This window comes from Prosopis cineraria, unplaced genomic scaffold, assembly GCF_029017545.1.
Source record: "Prosopis cineraria cultivar Desert tree isolate PC_DT_omini unplaced genomic scaffold, ASM2901754v1 PC3, whole genome shotgun sequence".
NCBI classification, from domain to species: Eukaryota; Viridiplantae; Streptophyta; class Magnoliopsida; order Fabales; family Fabaceae; genus Prosopis; species Prosopis cineraria.
The window spans coordinates 26373791-26398655 of record NW_026555334.1 but is presented as its reverse complement, the minus strand read 5'-3'; the positions used below and the strand labels follow the sequence as shown (position 1 = coordinate 26398655).

Below are 24865 nucleotides of genomic sequence, written 5' to 3'. Positions count from 1 at the left end.
ATTTTTCTGTGGCTTGTTTATACAACTTGCTTAATTAATACAATCCAAGTGGGAGATTGCTGGAATATTTATTTATGAATTTACATTAATTAATAAGTCCAAATATATTAGTTTTTATGATATTGTGTGGATCGTGATAGGTGGACCATACAAGTGAGCCCCATGGATAGAGGCATAACCTACAACCCTATAGTTGTTAGTTATTCCCTATCTCTTAACTAACCGAGTCAGAGATAATAGAAGATAATTAATAAATTTATTTAATATAGCAGTTATTGATTTGATCCACATAAGCCGATCAGTCGATAACCATACAGCAGACAATAGCTTTCATTTACTCCATTATCTTTGAGCTTTAAGACTAAAGGGGTCTAATGGATTGTGCCTTTATCTATACTCAATATAATCAAGGGGTCTCTAGTAAGCGATTGTGGATTCTTCAGGTATGCACACATTATTTTGTTTACTATCATTTGTTTATATGAATTGAGATAGTAAGGTTATCATATATCTCCATGATACCCAAAAAAAAAAAAAAATTGTCTTGACAAATTGGCCTATATATTGGCCATTTTCCTACATTTATATTATTTTACATTCAGATGATTTTGGAGTACGATTTACAGGGTGTTTGGAGTAAAGGAATAATCAATTTTAGAGAAAATTATCCAACAGCCCTATTTGTACTCAATTGATTATTGGGGCTGGAGTCGATTTTTTTATAAAGGTCCTCGTGGCTGCTTTTTGTTCATCAATTTTACCGGTACAACGTATTAATTATGGGTGGCAATTAAGTTTTCGTTTCCGTAGGCAGCAACAAATATTCCATTCGAATGACCCCCGGTTCCTCTTTTTCCAACCATCTATAAATACTCGTAGGAAAAAAAAAAAACAAAAGCACACTTGGAGATTTTTCTAAGATTTAAAATTATTCTGTATTTCATCAGAAAACACATATCTTTTAGCCAATAAAAAAATTAATTTATGATGAGTGATGCCTTTCAAACTTTTTTAATTATATATAAGCGTATTTATGTAAGACGATTCTGTTTAAGATATGTTGAGACAATTTGTTCGAGACATGATAAATATTAAATTTTGACACATCTCACACTGAAAATTTAAACATTAATTCAGCTATTTCTTTAGTTCATCAGACTCAAATCTCATTGGTCCTTTCAAAAATCTTGTAAAAATGGATGAGAGATTTTTCAGTCTAAATATATAGAACAACTATTTAAGGTTGTTATAAATTCATGAGTTTAAGTAAATTCATGATAAAAATATAGACTTAGATTGCAAACTTGAATCGTAAACTTATAAGAGTTTATCTTTATTAATAAATATTTATTAAAAAATAAAATTAATGTGTAGTATTTAAAAATTATATCTTTCTATAATTAATTAGATATATAAGTTAAATAATATATTTTACTTCTTAAATAAAGTTTAATTAACAGATTTAATAATATTATACACAACTATATTAATAATATAGTTTTAAAAAGCAATATTCTTTATGATAATTTGTACAGTTAAAATTGATTTTGATAAATTATTCAAACATCTTTAATTATGTTAAAATTAATTTTAAAAAATCAATATCCAAACAGATTATATTCTAATATAATTAATTATAATCAACATTTTTAATTATTTTTATAATTAATTATATCTAACTAAAATCCAAACAATCACTTAGCCTCATCATTTCAATGGTCCTTGTCTATTTGACACCAACAAAATATCCAGCCCATTTGAACGTCAAATATTATAGTAACTCTAATGCTTCTATTACTCATGATTAACAAGTCTTCTAATATACCAATGGGGACTAGGTCTAGTGAAAGGGTCTAGTCCCCCATAATATGATAACTAAGATTTAAATTTTCATTAGGAAAATTGCTCACATTTAATGGCAAACTGTATCTCAAATAAGATTACTTTCAACAAGAGGATATTTGCAAAAAAAAAAAAAAAAATCATCCAATATCATGCTTAATTAATCAACCTCAAACTATCCCTTTAAATCCCAAAACCATGTCCTCTAATACAAAACTTCCATCCGATTATTATCCATTTAACCCTATAATTTTTCCCAACAATAACCAATTCATATAAACTTTTAACAACCATAATTAACTTTCAAAATCCTATTATCAACAATTTAGGACCAAGATAGGGTTAACTCTAATCGATCCTAAGTCATCAAATCATTAATGAAATAAATCGATTAAATACTTAAAATATCCAAATAATTTATCTATAACACTTAAACAAAGATCAATCAGTAAAAATCTCAAAGACATTGAAACTCTAACGTTTTATCTCAACTACCAAGCTCAAATCAACAAACATATAGGAAATGAAATTTAGGAAGCTTCAAATAATCGTGATCCAAAGCTCAAAAAATGGCAAATCCCAGCTCCTTCTCTCTATTCGCTGTTCTATCTCTCCTCCCTTTTTTCCATTATCTGAAGACTTGATTAGAAATCAGGTCTGTGATAACGTTCACAGGTGGTCATACTTGTTAAACTTCCATGAATCATTTATTAACTTCATCTCCCACCTAAAAAGCGCTAAAATCAAGCCAATTAACGCTTAATCCTCAATCACAAAATTAGGGTGTTAAACATTCTTCCCTTAAAATTTTCTTTATTTAACTTTTCTATACTCATCTTTCATATTTTTAGTACTCAGTTTTTTTCAAATCATCCTAGATGTTTTCAATAATCATTTTCCATATTTTTTTTTCAAGGCTATAAAAAAAAGCTTATCTTTCCTTATTTTTTAGTCTAAAATCATGTAAGATGAGTATTGAGAACATTTAAGGCTACCATTTAGTTGTTAAAAATGTTAAAAATGACTGTTATAATTGTATAAGATGAGTACTGAAAATTTTTTAATCTTGAATAAGGATTATATATAGTCTTTTTCAAAAATTTTAATTTTTTTTGTAATTATAAAAAGTAGGTTTCATCGACAACAAAATAGGTATACATGGATTATATACAACCTTTATAACTTCATGATATACATGGTTTGGGAAGCTCCTACGTAGAAGATTGCAACTTCTTAACTGCTATAGTCTCTACTTCTACTGTTAGTTTAACACACTTAGTTGTTACTATGTATGGGGTCCTAATGCAGTACAAGGGGATTTTACATGTTGGTGTCAATTAGGCGGGTTGTGGACTTGTTGCTTTGCATGGTGTTTTCGAACTAATAGGTTTATGTTACGTCAATTTGAACTTGCTCCGTTGGTTAAATTACACCCTTATAATGCAATCACTTATAATTGCAATCACTTCAAAATGTGTAAAATGTCAACCATGCATCGATGTTATAACCAAATTAAATATCCACAAAAGAGACTAAGGCTTTGCTTTGGCAAGAAAGAAAAGTGAGGGAAAGAAGAGAGAGAGATGAATAAAAAATAATACATCACATAATTTTTCTAAACTTTTCTTTCAAAAAAGGGAAGTTTTTGAATGGAAAACCCCACTTTCAAATTTATCTACAATTTTTTTTTTGTTTCCCGCTTCTATATATATGCCTCCCCCCATATATTTTGATTGTAGTTTAAAATTTTTAGATTATTGTATGTTTAATAATTATAAACATAAAATTTAAAATTTGATAAAATAATTTGCAATTATATTTTTATATCATTAGGATATATAAGAAAAATTATATAAATAATATGTTAAAATATTAAATTTTATTACGTATATATAAGAATTTTTTTACAAATAATAAAGTTATTATTATCTATTTGAGTTAACAACCTTTTTCTTATTTTCACTGGCTCAATCAAACATAATGAGAGCTGGCCGGAGTTAAAAAAAAAAATCAAGCATAGAGAGAAAATCACATCTCTCTTTTTTGCCTTTTCTCTCTCCTCATTCTCCCTCAATCCTATGGCTATGTTTGGTAGGAAGGAATGAGAGAGTGGGACTGGGATTGGTATTAAATAATCCCACCTTTTCATGTTTGGTATGAAGGAATGAGAAATTTAATCCCAATACCAATCCTATCTAAGTGGGATTACTCAATACCACTACTCCTCATGGCATTAGAAAATCAATCCCAAGATTGATTATTTATAGACCAAATTACCCCTCATTATCTCACCATCATCTCCTTCCCTCTGCCCGCTCCTCCTTCATCTCCATGTCGTCTCTCCACCCTTGCCCTCCTTTTAGAGCAAGCAACGCCGGCGTCTCCTGTACTGTTACCAGTCTCCCGTCCACTAAGGTCATTACCAGATCTATAGGGAGAAGGAGGACATCGAAGATGAGAGAAGGAGGAGAACAATTGACGACCTCATTTGCATAATCGGTCTGAGCTCGAGCTATGGCCACCAGATCTCGCCACCGTCGTTGACTTCGCCGTCATTTACATCCTCATCATTCTCATTTCTTAGTTCAAACCAAAAGGTTAAAAAATAGAGGAAAGGGCGACAACGAGGTTCTCTTGTGCAGCCATGGGTGTTCTTTTTGGGGGACAAGAGCAATAAGAAGAAGGAAGAAAAGGAAGAAGACGATGAAGATAACCAGTGGAAGCATTTCCTCTGTGGCCATGAACGTTCTGTTTTAGGGGGAGGAAAGTGTTCTGATGATAATGACATAAATTTTCAATTATATTTTGAGGGGTAATATAGTATTTTATATTTTCGTTTAATTATAAAATAAAATAAAAGTAAGCATTCTCTCCTAATATTACTCCATACCAAACATAATTTTAAAACTTCATTCTCACTCTCATTCTCAATCTCAATCTCAATCTCTCTGAACTGAGGTCTGCGTACTAAACAGGGCCTATTTTCTCTGCTGGCCTAGTACTACCTAACAGTCCATTACTGCCTCCCTATCCAGTATTAATGTAAACCAAAATATCAGCAACCTGCAGGACTGAACGGCATTGGCTTATAGGAGCACTACTTGAACATTATTCTCCTTCTCTATTTATTGGCCATGTAGTTGTATTTGTACAGCATATCATATGATCTATAGAAGCAAAGCTCTCCGTTTGTATCCAAACCAAAAAATGCTTGGTTGTCTGCAACTAATTGCTAGTTTTGCGGCATTTCTCTTTCTCGTTTTTCATTTCCATCGAAGGCGATATTGGCGAGACCTGCTCTTTCCAGATTGGCCTCTGATAGGAATGCTGCCGTCATTTCTCAAAAATTTGGGGCAGACTTATGACTACACAACTGAAGTTCTGCAAAGAAAAGGAGGCACTGGTAATTTCCTCGGACCCTGGTTTACTGGAATGAACTATTTGGTGACCTGTGACCCCATGAACGTACATCGCATTATGAGCAAGAATTTCGCCAACTACATTAAAGGGCATGACCTTCGCGAGGTTCTGGATGCTTTTGGTGATTCTATTTTTACTGTAGATTCAGATGCATGGAAACACTACAGGGCACTTCAGCACTCAGTTTTCAAAGCAAAATGCTTCGAGAAGTTTCGGGAGAAGATTGTTCGAGAGAAGGTGGAGAGTTGTTTGATTCCTCTTCTTGATCAAGTCGAGAAGCGAGGAGTTGAATTGGATCTGCAAGACGTGTTTGGTCGCTTCAACTTTGACGCTGTCTGCTCTATAGTCTTAGGATTTGATCCAAAAAGCCTCGCACTAGATTTCCAAGAAGTTGCATGCATAAGAGCCTTTGATGAAGTAGGAGAGTGCACATTTTACAGACAAACAATACCTAAAAGCGTGTGGAAGCTTCAGAGATGGCTTGGAATCGGACCAGAGAAGAAGATGGCCCGAGCATGTGAAGTGTTTGATCGATTCCTCTATGAAAGTATAGCATCAAAGAGAGAAAAGCTCCCAAAAATCAACGGAAATGAGAAGGAAGCCGATGATTTGCTAGCATGTTTGATGAGGGGGGACGAAGGAAAAGATGAAGCGGATGACATGCTTCTGAGAGACACCGCTTTTAGTCTTCTTTTCGCAGGCAGAGATACCATAACTTCAGCTCTCACGTGGTTCTTTTGGCTTGTTGCTACACACCCTTCAGTAGAAGCAAAGATTCATGAAGAGATCAAAGAAGAAAAGGAAGTGAAAGATCAAGTATATCTCCATGCTGCTTTGTGTGAAGGTTTGAGACTGTACCCTCCCGTACCTTCAGTTATTAGGCAAACGATCAAACATGATATTCTTCCTAGTGGGCATGAGGTCAGTCCTAGTACTATGATAATGATATCTTTGTATGCTATGGGAAGGTGTGAAGAAATATGGGGAAAAGATTGCTTGGAATTCAAACCAGAAAGATGGATCTCAAGGAGAGGAGGTATTGTTCACATGCCATCATACAAATTTAGTACTTTCATTGCAGGCCCTAGGACATGCTTGGGTAAAGACTTGTCTTTCACTCAAATGAAGATTATGGCTTCTGCTATCTTGTGTAACTATCAAGTTCATGTGGTGGAAGATCATCCTATTTCTCCCACACTTTCAATGGTGCTTCAAATGAGTTATGGTCTCAAGATTCGGATCTCAAAAAGACATTGACCAGTATAATATAAAAGTAGAAGGTAATTCATATTTTCTGCTGTATGTTTGAAGTCTTGTTGTGCTTGTGTCCGTTTTTCTACTTCGGTAATGTTATTATGTGCGTATTGGTTGAAGGGATATAATCAAGCCACTAATTGTCCTGCACCTGATAATGTTGCTATAAAGATCGTTGCACTATAATGGCATGATGTTGATGGCAATTAGTAAAATCCACTTTTGTATTCTTTAGAAAATCTACGCGTTCATTCAATTACTTCGGCTATATATATATATATAGGATAGGAATATATCATACATGCCCCTCACTCAAAACTTTCTATGTATGTCCTATCAATTACTCCCTCCGTCTTTGTATTTTATATATAAAAAGTCTTCTAGAAATTTTTTTTGTTCTAAATATTAGAGGTTAGAAGCATATTTTTTAATAAATGGATTATTATTTTCTTATTAAATTGAAAAGAAAAAAAATATATTCTTATTAATTTACTTTAAAAACAGAGATTCATTTTTTATTTACAATAATTATGGGCAACATTAAAATGTTATTGTGCTTATAATTAGATAACCAATTTTTATTAATTTATATGATTCAATTAAAAATATATTATAAATAGGGATAGAGGGAGTATCACATGAAGCTTTTAATTATTATTCATAAATCACTTTCAACATTTTTATCGAAATTAATAAAAGGCTTATAAGCTTTTAATTTTACCAAAACGGAAATGATTAACATATAACTACAACCAACAGTAAAAGAATCATCTACCACATGCACACACGCTGGATTTCGACAGAAGGGAAGGAAGAAAAGAAGCAAAAAAAACTAACCCCTGAATATGCACCTCGGTTAAGCACAAAACAGAGAAACAAAAACTATTCATCCTTTCCACCTGACACAGGCGAACCAAGACAGCGAAGAGGAAGAAGAAGTTGGCAACAAAGACAGAAACTCGATGGAAACCTCTCAGCCATGCAAAATAGCACGATGATATAAAAGGAGAATCAGCAACCAACTTGCTGTGGCTAGCGAACGGGAATAAAGATGATGACAGCGGATGAAGCACAATAGCGAGAAATCAACCCCTCGTGACAGTGAGCTACGGACGTAGATAAGAGACCGAGATAGACCGACTATGAATGTCTAGAAGAGTGTGTATTGGTGGTGGGAAAAAATAGAGATGAGATGCTTTTGCACGAAAAAAATAGTTTTCTGATCAAAAGAAGGGTTGGGAAAATTTACAAAAAAAGGGCATGTGAAATCACAAGAAAAGTCACAAAAATATTACAAGCAAGGACATGAGATTTTTTTAAAATTTTAAAACTAATTTTAATTTTTTTTAAATTTAAAATTTAGGGTCATTACAATCATCTTCTTCTTCCTTGTCATTAGACATTGAATCGGGAACCTCTAAACTATCATCAAACTTCAAAGTTGCCAGTATTAAAAGTAGAATTTAAATTAAAAAATTAGATTAGTTGAAATATTATTATATGAACGAATAAATTTAACCATCAAATGCCTAATTATTATAAATAATTAGTGCCATTGTTTAAAATATTAACCTAATCATGAAACATCTGAAAATAGAAACTCATTATACTTTCAACAGCGATTTTTATTATTACTGCAAATTGTTCACTTTCAACAACGACTTTTTGGAGTTGCCGGTGAAAGTTTTTTTTTTTTGGTAGTGTTAAGCCTCGTTCACTTTGTCTAAAAATTTGTATATCCTATCATTTATCACATAAGCTTTTTTATTTTTATTTATAAGTCACTTCCAATATTTTTATTGAAATTAAGAAAAGACTTAAACCTCATTAACTCTATTTAAAAATTTAATAAATTTTTAATTTTATCTCTATTAAATATACCTACTTTAAAATAAAGTACTCTAACATATAATAAAATTTTCTGCACTTGTAAAGATGAACATAATAATTATTGAGGTGCCTTATAAATTAGACAAAAATATTCTCTCTCTATTCTATAAATAGGACCAAAAGTATTTATGATATTAACACACATATAGAATGTATATTTTTATATATATATATATATAGTCTCTCTCTATATTACACACACAATTAGAATATTTATTTATTTATTATTTTTTTATATACTCTTTTTGATCTCATATATAAGTCACTTCTAATATTTCATGGGAATAAAAAAATCCAGTTAAATTATCGGTATTTGTCATAAACAGGTATAAGGTTTTTACTGTATTCTATTAAATTCTTCATCTTTAAAAATATTTTATCTCTCATTGTATAGCCTCTTACTTTATTTATAAGAAATTGTAAAAGAGTAAAATTTCCAAAAACAAAAAAAAAGTTGCTCCGTCAGTTCTAAATTCTAAAAGACTTTTTTTTTGGAGATATTTGGCATCCAAAATATAACATATTTTGACAAAAGCTCAATATAATGATTTTTCTTTTTCTTTTACCTCCTTCCGGAGATGCTTTAGATTCTCATTCTGTCTAACAATCAAAATCCTCATTGATCCGTCTGGTTACTGGAGAAGATGGGAAGCTCGTTGTGGTGGAGTGGTTATAAGAAACAATGGAGTTGCTAGATATTGTTAGTCTTGCTTCTTGAATCGTATCCTTTCCTACTGCCATCACTGAAATGGTTGGCATTTCACAAGGGCTGGATCTATATGTTCTAGGATGAGACTTCAAAGAGTCAATGTTTTCTCTTGCCGTATGAGATTGAAAATTATCCGTTCAGAGATATCATCCATTATGCTAGATTCCTCTTATTTAGGAGTAGTTGTCTCTTTGAGTTTTATGTTTAGGGAGACTAATTATTGTAGCCATCTACTTTGTTAGCTAGTTTTGCTATGAATCTTACTGGGACCTTTTATTCTTTTGATCAACCCTTGCCTTAACTATGGGCAGTTGGTGAATGATGAAAAGAGAAGATCCTTAAGTCTGTACTGATTTCACCTTTCGTGGTTTAATGTTGTCACTTTATATTCAAAAAATCATTTTGCTACGCAATTCGCATGGTATATTGTCAGTGTATCTAATTTGATGCTGAAAATTTGATACGCACATGCATGGATAAACATGCACAGCTCTTCCTTTTGTTTATTATTTTGGGTAAAATGCGGGGTTAGAGCCAAATGCATGCACAGCTGATGCACACAAAATGTTTCACTGCAAGTGTACAGCTCAAAATATAATATAATAGTGCGTCAAGGTCGATTCCACAAGGAATCAAGCATAATAGCAATTAGGCAATAAAGTTTTCATTTTTGTTCACGTTAAGCAAAACCAATTAGAAGCGATTGATTAAACAAAATTAAAGAGTAAAATAAATAAAATGCAATGAGATTCCCAATCCAACAACTACAAATGTCCAATGCAACCTAGAATCACTAATTCTTTGCTAGCTTCATAGATCTTGCTTTTTACCCAATTAATTAATTTTAATGCTAATTTTGTTAATCTAGCGTATTAATGCCTATAAGGGCCTTTTGAACCTCAAATAGCCCTCTCTCAAATTAATTATGTTATTTCTAACAAAATTATCGAAGAGGCAACTTCAATTCCAACTCACTCTAATTTGATTATATGAGGCAATTAGGTATATATATTTCTATCCTAATTACAAATTAGATCATAATTTAATATCATATTACTCAATTTAAGGGTCCAAATGTGATTTTACTTCGTCAAGGAAAAACCCCAACACCCAAATTCATATTTAATGATGGCCAAATATTAAATAGACAAATTAATGCAAGATTGAGCAACCAAAATTAATATTAAGCATAACCAATGGGTAAAAACAAGCTCTAATCCACCAATAAGTTCATAGTTACCCTAGGTCAAATGTGTTTAGCGACTAACAGCCATTAAAATAGTATGAAGCAACAATATTCATTAAAAGATACATCAAAATGAAGAGAAAAGGGAGAAGAAAGATTAGGAAGGATAATTTCTGTCACAAATCGCAAGACCCAAGTATTTGTCAAGCTTCTCCAACTCTTTCTCCACCTTAGAATGCTCCTTGGACGTGCAGGTGTTGGTTGAAGATGAACTGGAACGGAAATGATAGCCAAAAACCCTTAAAACACGATTTTAACTGAAGCTGTGCGTTTTGTTAAAAACTGGTCTGATGTTGCAACATCCAAATCCGATGCTGCAGCATCACTGGGGAGAATTCAATTTCTTATGGGCTTAAAAATTATTAGCTTTGGGCCCATAAATTGGGCCTTCTTGTATGCATAAAACTCAAATTTAATGCCATAATTGATACACTACCTTCCATAATTGTCTTGAACTTTATCCACCTCAAATCTCACAAATAATTATCTACTTAATCACATATATGCTAATTAATTTCACAAGATGACTTCCAATTACATTAAAAACACTATTAAATTTAGTAAAATATTGGAAGTCATCGACAACTCTCTTATCACCAAATCAATTGCATGTATTGTCAGTTGTCAAAATTAATTAAAGTCCCATTTGTTTTAATTTATTTTATTAAAAAATTATTTACTTTTTGAAAATTTATTTTGTAACTTTTTTTTTATGTTTGTTTAAATTTTTAAAAATAATCAAAAAATTATTTTGTGAATCAAAATCAAAGTTATTTTTGAGCTGCTTCTAAAAATAATCTAATGTGACAAATAAGATAGAGTATGTTAAAGAGAGTAAATATGCAAAAATATTATACAATTTTAAAATAATGCAATAATAAATTATTTTTGTAAAAACAAAAATTAAGATATTATAAAATTTAAAAATAATTAACTAATAATTATTTTTTATTATTATAACCAAATATAAAATAATGTTTATTTTTTGAAAAAATATATTTTTTGGTCCCTATACTTTGCTAGTATTTTGCTTTTGATCCTTGTATTTTTTTTGACATTTTAGATCCTTGCACTTTTATTTTTTATTATTTTTAATTTCTCTATGAATAAAGTGTAAGAAATTTAGAGAGACCGAAAATAATGAAAAACAAAAACATAGGGACCTAAAACATTAAAAAAAATAGGAACTAGAAGTAAAATATGAGTAAAGTATAAGAACCAAAAGCTATATTTTCTCCTATTTTTTATAAAATCTCTATAAAATGTTACTGCCTACCAATGTGCTTCAAAAAGAAAAGAACCCAGGATACCGAAAGGTGGCCAAAAGGTCTCAAGCAGTGGGAATATAATGTCGCCAAAAGATGGCCCCGAAGACAGTGACTACTAAACATTAGCAACTTGTATTCATTTAAGAGCTTAATGTCGATCGAACTTACTATATTAATTTTGACCTAGGAGAGGAGAAAACACAAATGCGTTGATATCTAAAGAAGCAAAGTTCTCCAATAATAGTCTACAATCATCATGCTCGGTTATCCACAAGTAGTAATAGCAGGTTTTGCTGCATTTATCCTCTTCCTTTTTCATTGCTATCAGAGACGATGCTACAAAGACCCCCTCCTTAAAGACTGGCCTATATTGGGAATGCTACCCCCAGTTCTCAGCAATTTAGGGCAGATTCATGACCATATAACTCAGGCTCTTCAAAGAAAAGAGGGTACAGGGAACTTCCTTGGACCTTGGTTTACTGGAATGAACTGTTTGGTGACTTGCGACCCCATGAAAGTACATCACATGATGAGTAAGAATTTCGCCGGCTACATAAAAGGTCCAGAATTTCGTGAGACTTTTGAACCTTTTGGGGAAGGGATTTTCACTGCAGATTCAGACACATGGAAGTATCACAGGGCACTTCTCCATTCCTTGTTTAAAACCCCAAGCTTCGAGAAGTTTTTGGAAAAGATCGTTCGAGAGAAGGTGGATTTCTGTCTTTCTCCTCTTCTTGATCATCTGGAAAGGCAAGGAATTGAAGTGGATCTGCAAGACGTGTTCAGTGGCTTCAACTTTGATATTATTTGCTCCATGGTCTTAGGATCTGACCCCAAAAGCCTTGTGGTTGATTTCCCAAAAGTTACATGTGAGGGAGCTTTTAATTTTTTTTTTTGGCCAGGAGAGAGCTTTTAATGAGGCTGAGGTGTTTATATTCTACAGACACAGTACCTAGATGCACCTGGAAACTTCAGAGATGGCTTCAAGTTAGAGCAGAGAAGATGGCTGGAGCATGTCAATTGTTTGACCAATTCCTCTATGATAGTGTAGTGATAAGTGCATATTTTATAATTAAATAGGTATAGATTTTAATTTAAATTTGATTATATTTATTAAAATTTCATATCTATTTAATTAATATTTATATTTTTTTCCTCATCACTTAATTATAAGATAAAAAGAAATTTTAATACAAAATCCACTCATATCTTTTTATCTTTATATTTTGCAAAAATAATAATAATAATAATAAACTAAATAGAAGGAAAGAAGGGAAAGAGAAATATATATATATATATATATATATTAGAGTCCCACATCAACAAGGACAAAAGAAGGAGCCTCCACTTTAACTATAAATGCTCCCTCCATCAGGAGGAAAGGCATTAAATTACTTATCTGAGTACCTCAATAATTTTCTCTGAGATATTTGGAGCTCAAAGAAGCATTCTGAAGGCTGAAAGCGAGATCATTGAGGAGTTTCACAAATTATAATTATTTCTTTTCTACTCTTTAATTTTCTCTGTGATCATTTTTCATGATTGAGGATTCTAGAATAGTATTATTTAATTTTATTATGTGTTTTTAAATTATCCGGTTGGGATAAGGATGTAGCCCAATAGGGGAGCTAATTTTTTATTTCCTTTGTTTTGACTCTTTGCATTTATATTTATGAATATTTTTATTTTTTTCAATTATATTTATTTATCTTGTTCTTCATATTGATTTAATGACTGGCCACCATTTAATCAAATTTATGGGTAATCTTGATGGACTGGGAGGTGAAGAGAGAATCTAAATATAGAGAACTAAACATAAATAACTAGGTTAGGTATAGTTTTAAAAATTTATGGTCACTTAAACTATAACTTCATAGTTTAATTAGTTATTTAGGTATCGTAGGAATGAATTCAACGCTAATTAAAATGGGATTGATAATTCAAGAAAATACTAGGACACTTTAGGAATAGTTATCGCTATAATTGATTAGAGTCAATTCAAAGGGTAGTGTGAACATTGTATTTTATTCAGATATTTTTTTAATTTAATAAAAATAATAATAAATAATAAAAAAATATAAAAATGCAAAAATAAAATTTAATACTTTTTAGGATTATATTTTTAAAAAAATTAATTTAATTGATAGAATTTAATTTTATTTTGGATAATCTTTTATTGGTTAGGATTTTAGTTATTTTAGTTCAAAAGAAAAGAAAACAAAATATATATATATACATATGAAAAAAAAATTAATTTTTTTTAAGGTTATATTTTCAAAAAATATTTGTCTCTTAATTGAATTTCAAAAATTAATAGACATGATAAAAAAAATTATAATTTTTTTAAAAAAATAATATTTCAAAATCTCTCCACTCGGTCAGACATAGACAGGAGAAGGAAAAGCAAGAAGCAGAGCAGTACCTATGCAGAAGAAGAAAACGCACAGAACGAAAAGAAAGGAAGCAAACACACACACAGAGCCAAAGACTTAGACCTTTTCGACAAGATCAGAGGAGACACGACAGAACAAAAAAGGGGAAGCACACACACACAGCCATAGCCCAAAAGAAATGAAGAAGATATGCACGGTAAAGAGAAAAATGCAAAAAAAAAAAAAAAAAAAAGAGGAGCTCTCGGCCATGCAAAGCAACAGAGACACGAAACACATGTAGAGAAGACCTTAAAAGCAAGCTACGACCATAATGCAAGTAGCAAAAAAGAAAAAATAAGAGCACAGAGATGTACGAAAATCAGAAGCAAAAACAGAGCATAAAAGAAGGAGAGAAGAGCCAGAGACGGGTGAGGGAGACGAGTTTTATTTTTTGAAATAAAAAAGAGACTAGGAAGGAGGAGGAAGAAGATAAAAAAAAGGAGAGAGAGCAATGACCGAGTGTGAGAGATGGGAGAAGCTTGAACGGAGACGAAGAAGAGAAGAGAGCGAGGACGAGAAAATGAAAAAACAGAGTATAAATAAAAGACACAAGAGGAAAACCGAGAAGGAGGAAAGGGAGAACACAAACATAGCATGCACGCAGGAGAGTGAACGAGAGTAAGAGCATAAGGAGGAGAAAAAGTAAAGGATGCCAGTCTCGGGACTTTGGGCCAAATGAGAAAACTTAAGGAAGTGGAAGCTGAAGAAGAGAAAACAGAGATGGAGTGAACGAGATAGAGATGAGACAGAGATCAGAAGCAAAAAATAGAGATTGAGGGATAGAGGAGACGAAGATTAGAGAGAGAGTTTTTTCTAGAAAAAAGAGATTGGAGGAAGATCGAGGAAGAGAAGAGAGAAATTGAGCAAGAAGAACCTGTTCCTCACCGCAAGTGCACGGGTCATAGCAAGTAATATAAAATGAGTAGAGTATCATCCTTCGAGGATTTGTTTAGAAAACTATAATCAAGCAAAAGACTAAGCAAATTTGATCAAGTTGAGCTATACATAGTTAGGTGAAATGGTTTTGCAAATGAAATTAATACTGGAAAATAAAGAAAGTGAGTGATTCACAAACTTCCAACACAAATTGAGACTTAGGATTATTTGTTCCCCTTGCATTTCATAACACCAAAATTACCTCCTCTCATAAATGCTTTTAATGAAAATAAGTGCTAACCTAGTGTTCTAAAAATACTTGGACAAGCTCTCTCAAGTCATGAACAAGTGTTTAGTTAAATTAATTGCCCAATCTCTTGTTACAATTAATAAAACTCAATTTTAAATACCAACCTTAATGTGGCTATGCAAGGCTAGCAAGAATATCTCTATCTTACTAGCAAAACCATCCATTCAACATACAAATATCAAGTTCTTACACAATTTTACCCAAGTACTACACTCAACTTAGCCCTCTCAAGCATCAATTAAGTGAACTCAACATCTAAATTGTGGCTAATCAAGTAGAACCATTAAGGAAAGAGTAAAATAAAACACATATATCATTAATCACAAAAAGAGAGGAGAAATATAGTGTTAATCCATACAAGGGTTCCAAATAATCCTAGAATAAAGGGTTTAGCAATTCATAATCATCCACAAGCTACAAATATATAAAATAAGTGGACCCATTTCAGATTGCAAAAGAGGAAAGGGAAGAGGAATAGAAAAACTGAAGAAAATGAGCTCCAAATGTCTTCAAAACTTCAATCTCTTGATCCCAACTCTTCCAATGCCCAAACCCTAGCACAACCAAGCTCCAAAAGTGTCTAAAAGTTTGAAGAATGCGTTATGGGTTGAGCTCTCAGCTTATATGTGTCCTAGCCAACTAATTTCTGATAAATGAAATGCAATATTTTTCTGACAGCGACGAAAGTCGCGAACGAAAATCATGACTTTGAGACGACTTTGGCAGTTTTGCACTGTTTTTACAGCTAATGAAAATCATTCATTTTGCTCTTGATTTCTTCATCCAAAATCCTTCCAAAAACATCCACAAAGCTCCAAAAATATTTCTAATCAAAACTTCAATCAAAATAACATGAAATATGGCAAAAAAAATCAAATTAAAGCTAAAAACACAAGCCCAAAACAAAATGCACATTTTCCTAATTTGTACAATAAAAACATATATAATTGAACCAAAATGAATTAGAATCAAAGGAAAATATGATGAAATAACATGAACTTCTAGAGGTTAACAGAACCCAAAAACATAGCAAAAGAGAGAGACCGAGAAGGAGGGAGGAAGGCTGAGATTAGAAGCAAAAAATAGGGACTAAGGAAAAGAGAGAGAGAGATGGATCATGCGGTGGATGCTTAAAGGTTTGATTTGATGACAACTTGATTTGTTCGAAAATATCCCCAAGATGGTTCACTATCAAAGTCTCTTAGGTACATTGGAAGCATGGTTGCTAATATCCACTAGACATTGCTTTACGGTGGTATCTTCATGTACCCTACTAATAAGAAAAGCTCAAGCAAAAAGCTTCGGATTTTGCATGTAGTGTTTTCAATGTCATACTTGATGGAGCAAGCAGGAGGTCAAGCTTTTACAAGAAAATAAATGGCACTTGACTTAGTTCTAAGGAAGGAGAATGAGCAAGGAGGAGATGAAGCAAAAGTTGAAGGATAATTGGAACTGAGAGAGTAAGAAGAAGAAAATGCATAAATCGTAGCATGCATGCACACGTCGATTTTTGGACTGAATAAGATCATCATTTTCTCCTTCCCTAAGTCACATGAGTTTGGGATGTTTTGCAAGCAACAAAGAACCAAAAAAACAAGTTCAAAACTTGTAGTAGAGGTGATGAAAGCATTGTCTTGAGAGGAAGAAGAATGTATACCTAGAATTATAGGCAACGCGGGTAATATTTAAAGTCATCTTCCTTGATATAGATTCATTGATAAACACACATGTATATATATTGATAGATATTAAGAGTCTGGACTGATCTGGATGTGTTTAGGCATTAAAGATTTAGGAATCAAATATTTTTATTTCGAACATATCTGAGAGGTGTTTGATAAAGTAAAAAAAAAGGAGAGCCTATGATAATATTGTTTATAATTTGTGGGGTGATTGTTATCCTCAAGTCAAAAGAATAGTGAATTATCAAAAAAGTTTATTTCTCTATTTCCTTTATTGCATGAATTATTTAGCCAACCATAATATTATGCTCCGACTTCAAATACAAATATTTCGATTATTTATTTGTCGTGTGAGATTTTAAGAATCTCCATAAGCATTTAGAATGACTTCATACCATGTAAATCAATAAGATTTCACAGGATTGAAGATCAATTTTGTAGGTATTTATATGAGTTTTAAAGGCCCATTATTAAAGTTAATTCTCTCTTTATACTAAATATTTAATTCTCATATGAGATTTCAAGAATCTTCATAGAGACTTAAATTAATCACATTATCGTGTAAGACAATAAATTCTCACAAATATCGTGATTCACAATTTATATAGTCAATAAATAAATAAATTTTGTAAATAAAATAAAAAACATTTTTATAATTTTAATATATAAATTAATGAATTTAAATTATAATTATATTTACCAATTATATCTTTTGGTCATGTGAGATTTTTGAAACTCCGTAGACTTTTAAGATAATCGTACTACTGCATAAGTCAATAAGGCTTTGCAGGTATAATGATTAAGATTTCTATATCAAAAAATATGTGTTATATAATCACAAATTAAAATATATTCAAAGTGAATATTATTTAATTCTTTTATCATGTGAGACTTTGAATCTCTACAAATATTCAGAATAATCTGGTGTCATTTAAATCAATAAGATTTCACAGATATGAGAGCAAAACTTATATATTAAAATTAACTCTCCTTTTATAATTCAAATTAATAATTTATTTAAGTCTCATGTGAGATTTCAAAAATCTTTATAGAGACTTAAATTATTATTATCGTGTAGGATAATAAGCCCTCGTAGATATAGTGATTCTCAATCCCTATAGTAAATAAGTGATTTTTGTAAATAATCATATAATACACAATTTAGAAAAATTAATTAACCAAATTAATATATTTAAATTGTAATCATATTTATCAATTATATCTTTTAGTCATATGAAATTTTTGAATCTTCGTAAACTTCTAAGATAATCGTATTATTGCATGAGTCAATAAAACTCTGCAGATATAATGATCAAGTTTTAAAAAATATATATAAATTATATATTAAATTAATTAAATTAAAGATGTATTTAAATTTAATTTTTTTATAGTGTGAGATTTTGGAATCTTCGCAGATATTTAGAATAATCCTATTACGGTATAAGCCAATAAGGCTTTACAAGTATGGTGATTAAAATTCTTTAAAACACATGTGTACATACATAATTAAACAAATTATTACTAACACTTAAAAATATAAATAAAATAAATTGTTTAAATTCTTTGATCATGTGAGATTTCAAAATCCCCATAGATATTTAGAATAACCGCATTACCATATGAACCAATAAGGCTCTGTAGGTATAGCAGTTAAAATTCTCAATCATAAAACATAAAAATTATAATTTTAAAACCCTTTTCATTTCTTTATTTCAAAAATTCAAAAATTGAGAAAATAATTAAAATTACATTACTTTTGCAATTTAAAACACACATATCAAAATTTTAGAAATTGTTTTATTTACAAAATGTGTGAATTATTTTAATTAATTTCTCTTCAAAAAATATTTTCACCAATAATTTTCAAACCCGAGTTACGTGGACTATGATCCCCATCACAGGGTATGTAGGCCTTAGAGTCGGATTCTGAGTCAAGTTCTCCCTCGTAAATAATTAAATATTTCTCACTTAATTCTTATCATTTTTATATCAAACAAATGAATATAAAAAGGATAATTAAAATAATTTTAAAACCATATTAATATAGCACAACAAACTTTAGGTAACCGTTTTGACAAATGGGTGTTGTGGGGTGCTTAACACCTTCCCCACTCTCAACCGACTCCTGAACCTTTTCTCTAACTTTGTAGACCATACTTATCCATCCTTTAAATAGTTTCGCAAGATTTACCTTAAAATCTTGATGCTGACTCCTCATTCCATACGGTTCCCTCTGCGATGGTCAAGACCACTACTCACAAGCCATCTGCATCACATTTTTTGGGTGCAACAAGTCAAAATTAGCAACCTATAGGGTGAATCCTAAACCCAAGACTTCAAGTGATTATCAAATCCTGTAGGTTCGATACCTGAAATACTCTAGGTAATTTATTACTATGATCTCGTACACTTGCGAGAGCGATCGAGTTTTTGGCACCGTTGCCAGGGAAGTCACAAATTTACTAGCTATTTAATTTTTAGTTTATTTTAATTTTAAATTTTAACTTTTTCCTTTTATTTTTTATTTTTATGCAACTGAAAAGTTCTGATGATTTAAATTTGATTCCTATTAATCTTGAAATTAAACGGTGTTTCAGGAAAAGTAGATCTCAAAGAAGAAGAAAGATGGGTGACGAAACTATTCCAAAGCCATTCATTACATTTAGAGATATTCAACGTCCATTCATCACATCTAATCCATCGTGTATCTAACTAAGTACGAGAGCGTGTAATTATGAATTTAAGAACATTCACTTAAATGTGCTACTTAATTTTAACGGGTATCGAATTGAGGATGCCTTGAATTTTATACAAGAATTTTATGCGGTAATTGATACACTACTAAATAATCTATCAGATGATAAGTTGCATTGATTTCCATACTGTTTAAAAGGAGAAGCTCATCAATGGCTTTTACAATTACCAAAAGCTTCCATAAGCTCTTGAACAGAGATGTATGAGCAATTTATATTGAAATATTATCCTCATCAAAAGACATCAAAATTAAGGGATAGGATTCACTTCTTCACACAGCAAAATAGTGAATTGTTCCATGAGGCCTGGGAACATTATAATCTCCTCATAAGCCAATGTCCCCATCACCAATTTCCATACGTACTCTTGATGAATTTTTTTTTTATGATGGGTTGAATGTTGAATGCAAATCAAAACTTGATAATGCAGCTTGAGGTGATCCAAGTAATATGACAGCTGAAGAAAGGGAGGAGATTTATAAAATGCTAACAGCAAATTCAAGGCAGAAGGCAATTCAAGGAAGGAGGGCGATTGTTAATAAAGTTTCTACATCAGATCTTTCACATAAACTATAGGATTTAAAAAAGAGTTTAAAGTTATTATTGAAAATTTTTTGTTCTCTTAATTCCCTTTCTTCTACTAATAATTCTCTTCATACAAGTTGTGATGGTGATTATGTGGAGGAGGCTAATTATATGGGAGCTAGTAATAATTGAGTTAATTAAGGAATGACCCATACTCCAACACATATAACCCTGGATGGAGAAATCATCCAAATTTCTCTTGGAATAATTCCTCTACTCAGGGGCCACAAGCATAGCCTAACTTTTAACAATAAAGAAACACAATTGAAGATTGTACAATAAAGTTGGAGGAAGCTTTGGCTCAAATGGCGACTTACTAAGTAAATAGCATGAAGAGTATTAATCAAAAGATTGATCAATTAAAACAAATAGTTACTTCAACTAAAGCTTTTATGAAGAATATAAAATCTCAAATGGGTAATTCTTTGAGGAATATGGAGACTCAAATAAGCAATTTGGCTAGCTTAGTTACTGAAAGAGTCAAAATAAACTTTCAAGCAATACCAAAGTCAATCCACGATAGCAAGTTATGGCAGTCACCATACAGAATGGTAAGGAATCTCAAAAGGTTGTTAGTGAAGTTAAAAGTGGGCATTCTCCTTTTGAAGCCAAACCTTATATGCCTCCCATTCCATACCCCAATCTCCTTCTAAAAAAAGATCCAAATTTAGGCTTTCTAAAAATTCCTTGAGATGTTTAAGAAAATTCAAATTAATATTCCCTTTATAAAGGCATTGGCAAAGATGCTTGCTTATGCCAAATACATCAAGGATCTGGTTTCAAACAAGAAAAATTTAGAAGGATATGCCACGATTACACTTACAAAGGAGTGTAGTGTGATTCTACAAAAAAAAGCTACCACCCAAATTGACAGATCCAGGGAGTTTCACTATTTCTTGTGATATTGGTTGTAATATTATTGAAAATTGTTTATGTGATTTAGGTGCCAATGTTAACTTAATGCCTTATTCTTTATGCAAGAAACTTGGTATAATAGATGTCAGGCTAACCAATATGACTCTTCAACTCACAGATAGATCACTCAGATATCCATATGGTGTAGTTGAGGATGTCATAGTGAAAGTCGATAAACTTTATATTCCTATAGATTTTATTATTTTAGACATTGAAGATAATTGGAATGTCTCATTTATATTAAGAAGATCATTTTTAGCCACTGGAGGTGCCTTAATTAATGTGCCTAAGGGAGAATTAATATTCAAAGTAGGTGAGGAAAAAGAGATATTTAAATTTACTAAAGCTATTAACCTCCCCATTCTTAAAAAAATTTTATGCAGCATACAAGTGACACAGAAAGAGGGGAAACACCCAAAAGATCCTCCCTTACATACTTTGGAAAATAAAGAGGAGGAAATTAGCAATAGAGAAGGGAGGGAGCTACAAAGGCAACCTAAAGATCCACTCATTAGTCCTCACAAAAGCTCTAGCACTCATGTATTAGAATCAAATTGGAAAGTTCCTTGATCATTAACAAGAACCCTCTCCAAAGAAAAGATGAATATTAGTTGGAATAAGAAGGTGTCTTCTGATTTAGGAGGACAAGAATTTCTACCATACTCAGAAGGTATCTCTTGATTTTAACAACAATGTCTAGCTATAAGACATTAAATGTAGCGCTTGTTGGGAGGCAACCCAATTTTCTTTTATTTCCTTTTCTTTGTTATTTTAATTTTTTTAATTTCTTTTTACCGTCTGTTATCCTTATAAAATTTTATTTGATCACTAAGAACCTCATTAAGATGAATTGTAGGATTACAATGCTTAAAAGCGAGCTTTTTAAAGGTTATCAAGATCACACCAAAACAAATTAAATTATGGGAGTTTCAGTTCCTTTAGCTTTTTCCTTTTCTACAAACATTGAGGACAATGTGAAATTTAAGTGTGGGGGAGGAAATATCATGATAATTTTCTATTGCTTATACTGTTATAATTTTCTTAAAATTTACATGCTGTAATTGGCCCTAATTCTAAAAATTTTAAAATTATTTCTTTTTTGCTCCTTAAATTTCTATGTGATCATATTTCATGATTGAAAATTTTAGAACGGTGTTATTTAATTTTATTATGTGTTTTTAAATTACTCAGTTGGGATAGAGATGTAGCCCAATAGGGGAGCTAGTTTTCTATTTCCTTTGTTTTGATTCTTTTCATTTATATATATGAATATTTTTGCCTTTTCCAATTATATTTATTTCTCTTGTTCTTCATATTGATTTAATGACTAGCCACCATTTAATCAAATCTATGGGTAATCTTGATGGACTGGGAGATGAAGGGAGAACCTAAATATAGAGAATTAAACATAAATAACTAGGTTAAGGATAGTTCTAGAAATTTATAGTGACTTAAACAATAACTTCATGGTTTAATTAGTTAATTGGGTATCGTGGGAACAAATTCAACGCTAATTAAAAAGAAACTAATAATTTGGGAGAATATTAGGACATTTTAGGAATAGTTGTCACTATAATTGATCAAAGTCAATTTAAAGAGTAGAAACTAGCAACTTATAGGGTGAATCTTAAATTCTAATGCTTCAAGTGATTGCATTTTTATCATCATTATTTTCTTGATGTATTTTTATTCTTTATGTTTTCATCAAATTTATCAAATTTATCTATTTTTCTTGAACTATTAATTATTTAAATTAGTAAAAAAATAACTTCCTTGTGGGTTCGACACTTGAAATACTCTGGGTAATTTATTACTGTGTTCTCATACACTTGTTAGAGTGATCATGTAGCATCAAAGAGAGAAGAGCTCAGCAAAAACAATGAAATGAAGAAAACAGGCGAGGAATTGCTGACAACTTTGATGAGGGAGGAACAAGGTAAAGAACATGTGAATGACAAGTTTCTAAGAGACACTGCTTTTAATCTTTTTGTCGCAGGTAGAGACGCCGTAACTTCAACTCTCACTTGGTTCTTTTGGCTTGTCGCTACACACCCTTCAGTGGAAGCCAAGATTCTTGAAGAAATCAAAGAAGAAAAGGAAATGAAAAATCAAGTGTATCTCCATGGTGCTCTGTGTGAATCTCTGAGACTGTTCCCTCCAACACCTTTTGAGCACAAGCAAGCGACCAAACACGACTCACTTCCTAGTGGACACGAGGTTTATCCTAGTACTATGATATTTTTACCTTTGTATGCAATGGGAAGGTGTGAAAAAATATGGGGAAAAGATTGTTTGGAATTTAAACCAGAGAGGTGAATCTTAGAAAGAGGACGTATCGTTCACATACCATCATATAAGTTCATTAGTTTCAATGCCGGACCAAGAACTTGTTTGGGTAAGGACTTGTCTTTCATTCAAATAAAGATAATGGTGACTTTTATTTTGAAAAATTATCAAGTTCATGTGGTGGAAGATTATCCCATTTCTCCAGAACTTTCAATAGTGCTTCTGATAAAGTATGGTCTCAAAGTTCGGATCACATCAAGGTGCTGATTATTTTCTTGGGTTCAATCTTTTTATTTTATGTATAATTGTGAAATAACTAATTAAGCACTGCTAAAACAATGAACTTTGACTATGTTATGAGATTGATCAGTGGTGAAATTATTGAGATGAAGGAGTACGGATGACATTTACTCATTCCTTTCAAGTGGTGTGCTGAAATTGCATTGATTGTATGTGTAAATTACTGTATCTGATTGGATGTTCAACTATTTTTAATATATGTATTACTTATAGTAAGTAATTAATAATGATGGTGTAAGGATAAAGATATTGCAATCACAGTGTATATCTCTATCAGGAGATGAAGATTGCTTATCATGGGTGTTCATAATTTATTAATTTTCTTATATATCTAGACTCTAGAGTGAACATTATCATCAGAATGAAGTCATATATATAGCTCATATGGGTTCAAGCTCATTGTCCTAGTTACTTTAAAATCGATGAAGTCCAATCCTTATTCAAATAATTCAAAGTCGAGTTCATAAGGCCTTTTTACTTTTTTTACTTTTTAATTTTTAAAAGTTAAAATTTTCAATTATAACATTTCAAATTTTTTAAAAATACAACATCTTCAAATATTAAAAATAAAAAATTTATAATTTTAAAATATAAAATTTAAAATACTTTATTTTTTAATGGTAAAATAAAATGGACTTAAACGAGAGGCTCAAGATGAAGCTCCGTTTTCAAGACCTATTAAGATTGGGTTTTAATATTTACTATTTTTAAAATGTCATTTTTTAAAACTCAATCTTTATTCCTGACTCTAATTACAATATTAAGAAAACTAGTTATTTTAATTATTACAATAGATTATATTGTAGTTACCGGAAAGATATATGGTTAAATATTCAAATTTTGTGGATGCGTAAATTTTACATTACCCCTTTTCTAAGTGAGTGGAGAAATGAAAGTAGAACTTTATTTTTTTCTTGATATTTTTAAATTATGCGTCCTTCAAGAATAGACGTTGTAAGAGATTTGGAAATTAATATTAAAAGTTGTGCAGGAGTCCAGCGATAATTATGAAGGTTTTTTAATTTAAAAAATATAAAACTAATATTTAAATAAACACAAAAAGAATTAGATTTATAATACATACTATGAATTAGTGA

General features: G+C 31.2%; 1 protein-coding gene, 1 non-coding gene and 1 pseudogene across 3 annotated transcripts; 2 read left to right on the top strand and 1 right to left on the bottom strand.

Annotated features, from left to right (window-relative positions):
- Nucleotides 1-4856: 4856 nt before the first annotated feature.
- On the top strand, nt 4857-8334 carry LOC129305260 (alkane hydroxylase MAH1-like). Of its 2 annotated transcripts, none has more exons than XM_054945271.1 (2): nt 4857-6106; nt 6231-7414. In XM_054945271.1, exons 1-2 carry the CDS (start codon nt 5005-5007, stop codon nt 6386-6388), a joined length of 1260 nt encoding a protein of 419 aa, XP_054801246.1. In that variant the 5' UTR covers nt 4857-5004; the 3' UTR covers nt 6389-7414. The 2 variants fall into 2 exon arrangements, with proteins under 2 accessions (XP_054801246.1, XP_054801245.1); XM_054945270.1 differs by adding an exon at nt 7425-8334 and having other exon boundaries at nt 4859-6542.
- Nucleotides 8335-11834: 3500 nt separating this feature from the next.
- On the top strand, nt 11835-23735 carry LOC129305489 (alkane hydroxylase MAH1-like; annotated as a pseudogene).
- On the bottom strand, nt 19930-20036 carry LOC129307559 (small nucleolar RNA R71). Its single transcript, XR_008592447.1, has one exon. It is a non-coding gene; the product is annotated as a small nucleolar RNA R71 (small nucleolar RNA).
- Nucleotides 23736-24865: the final 1130 nt, after the last annotated feature.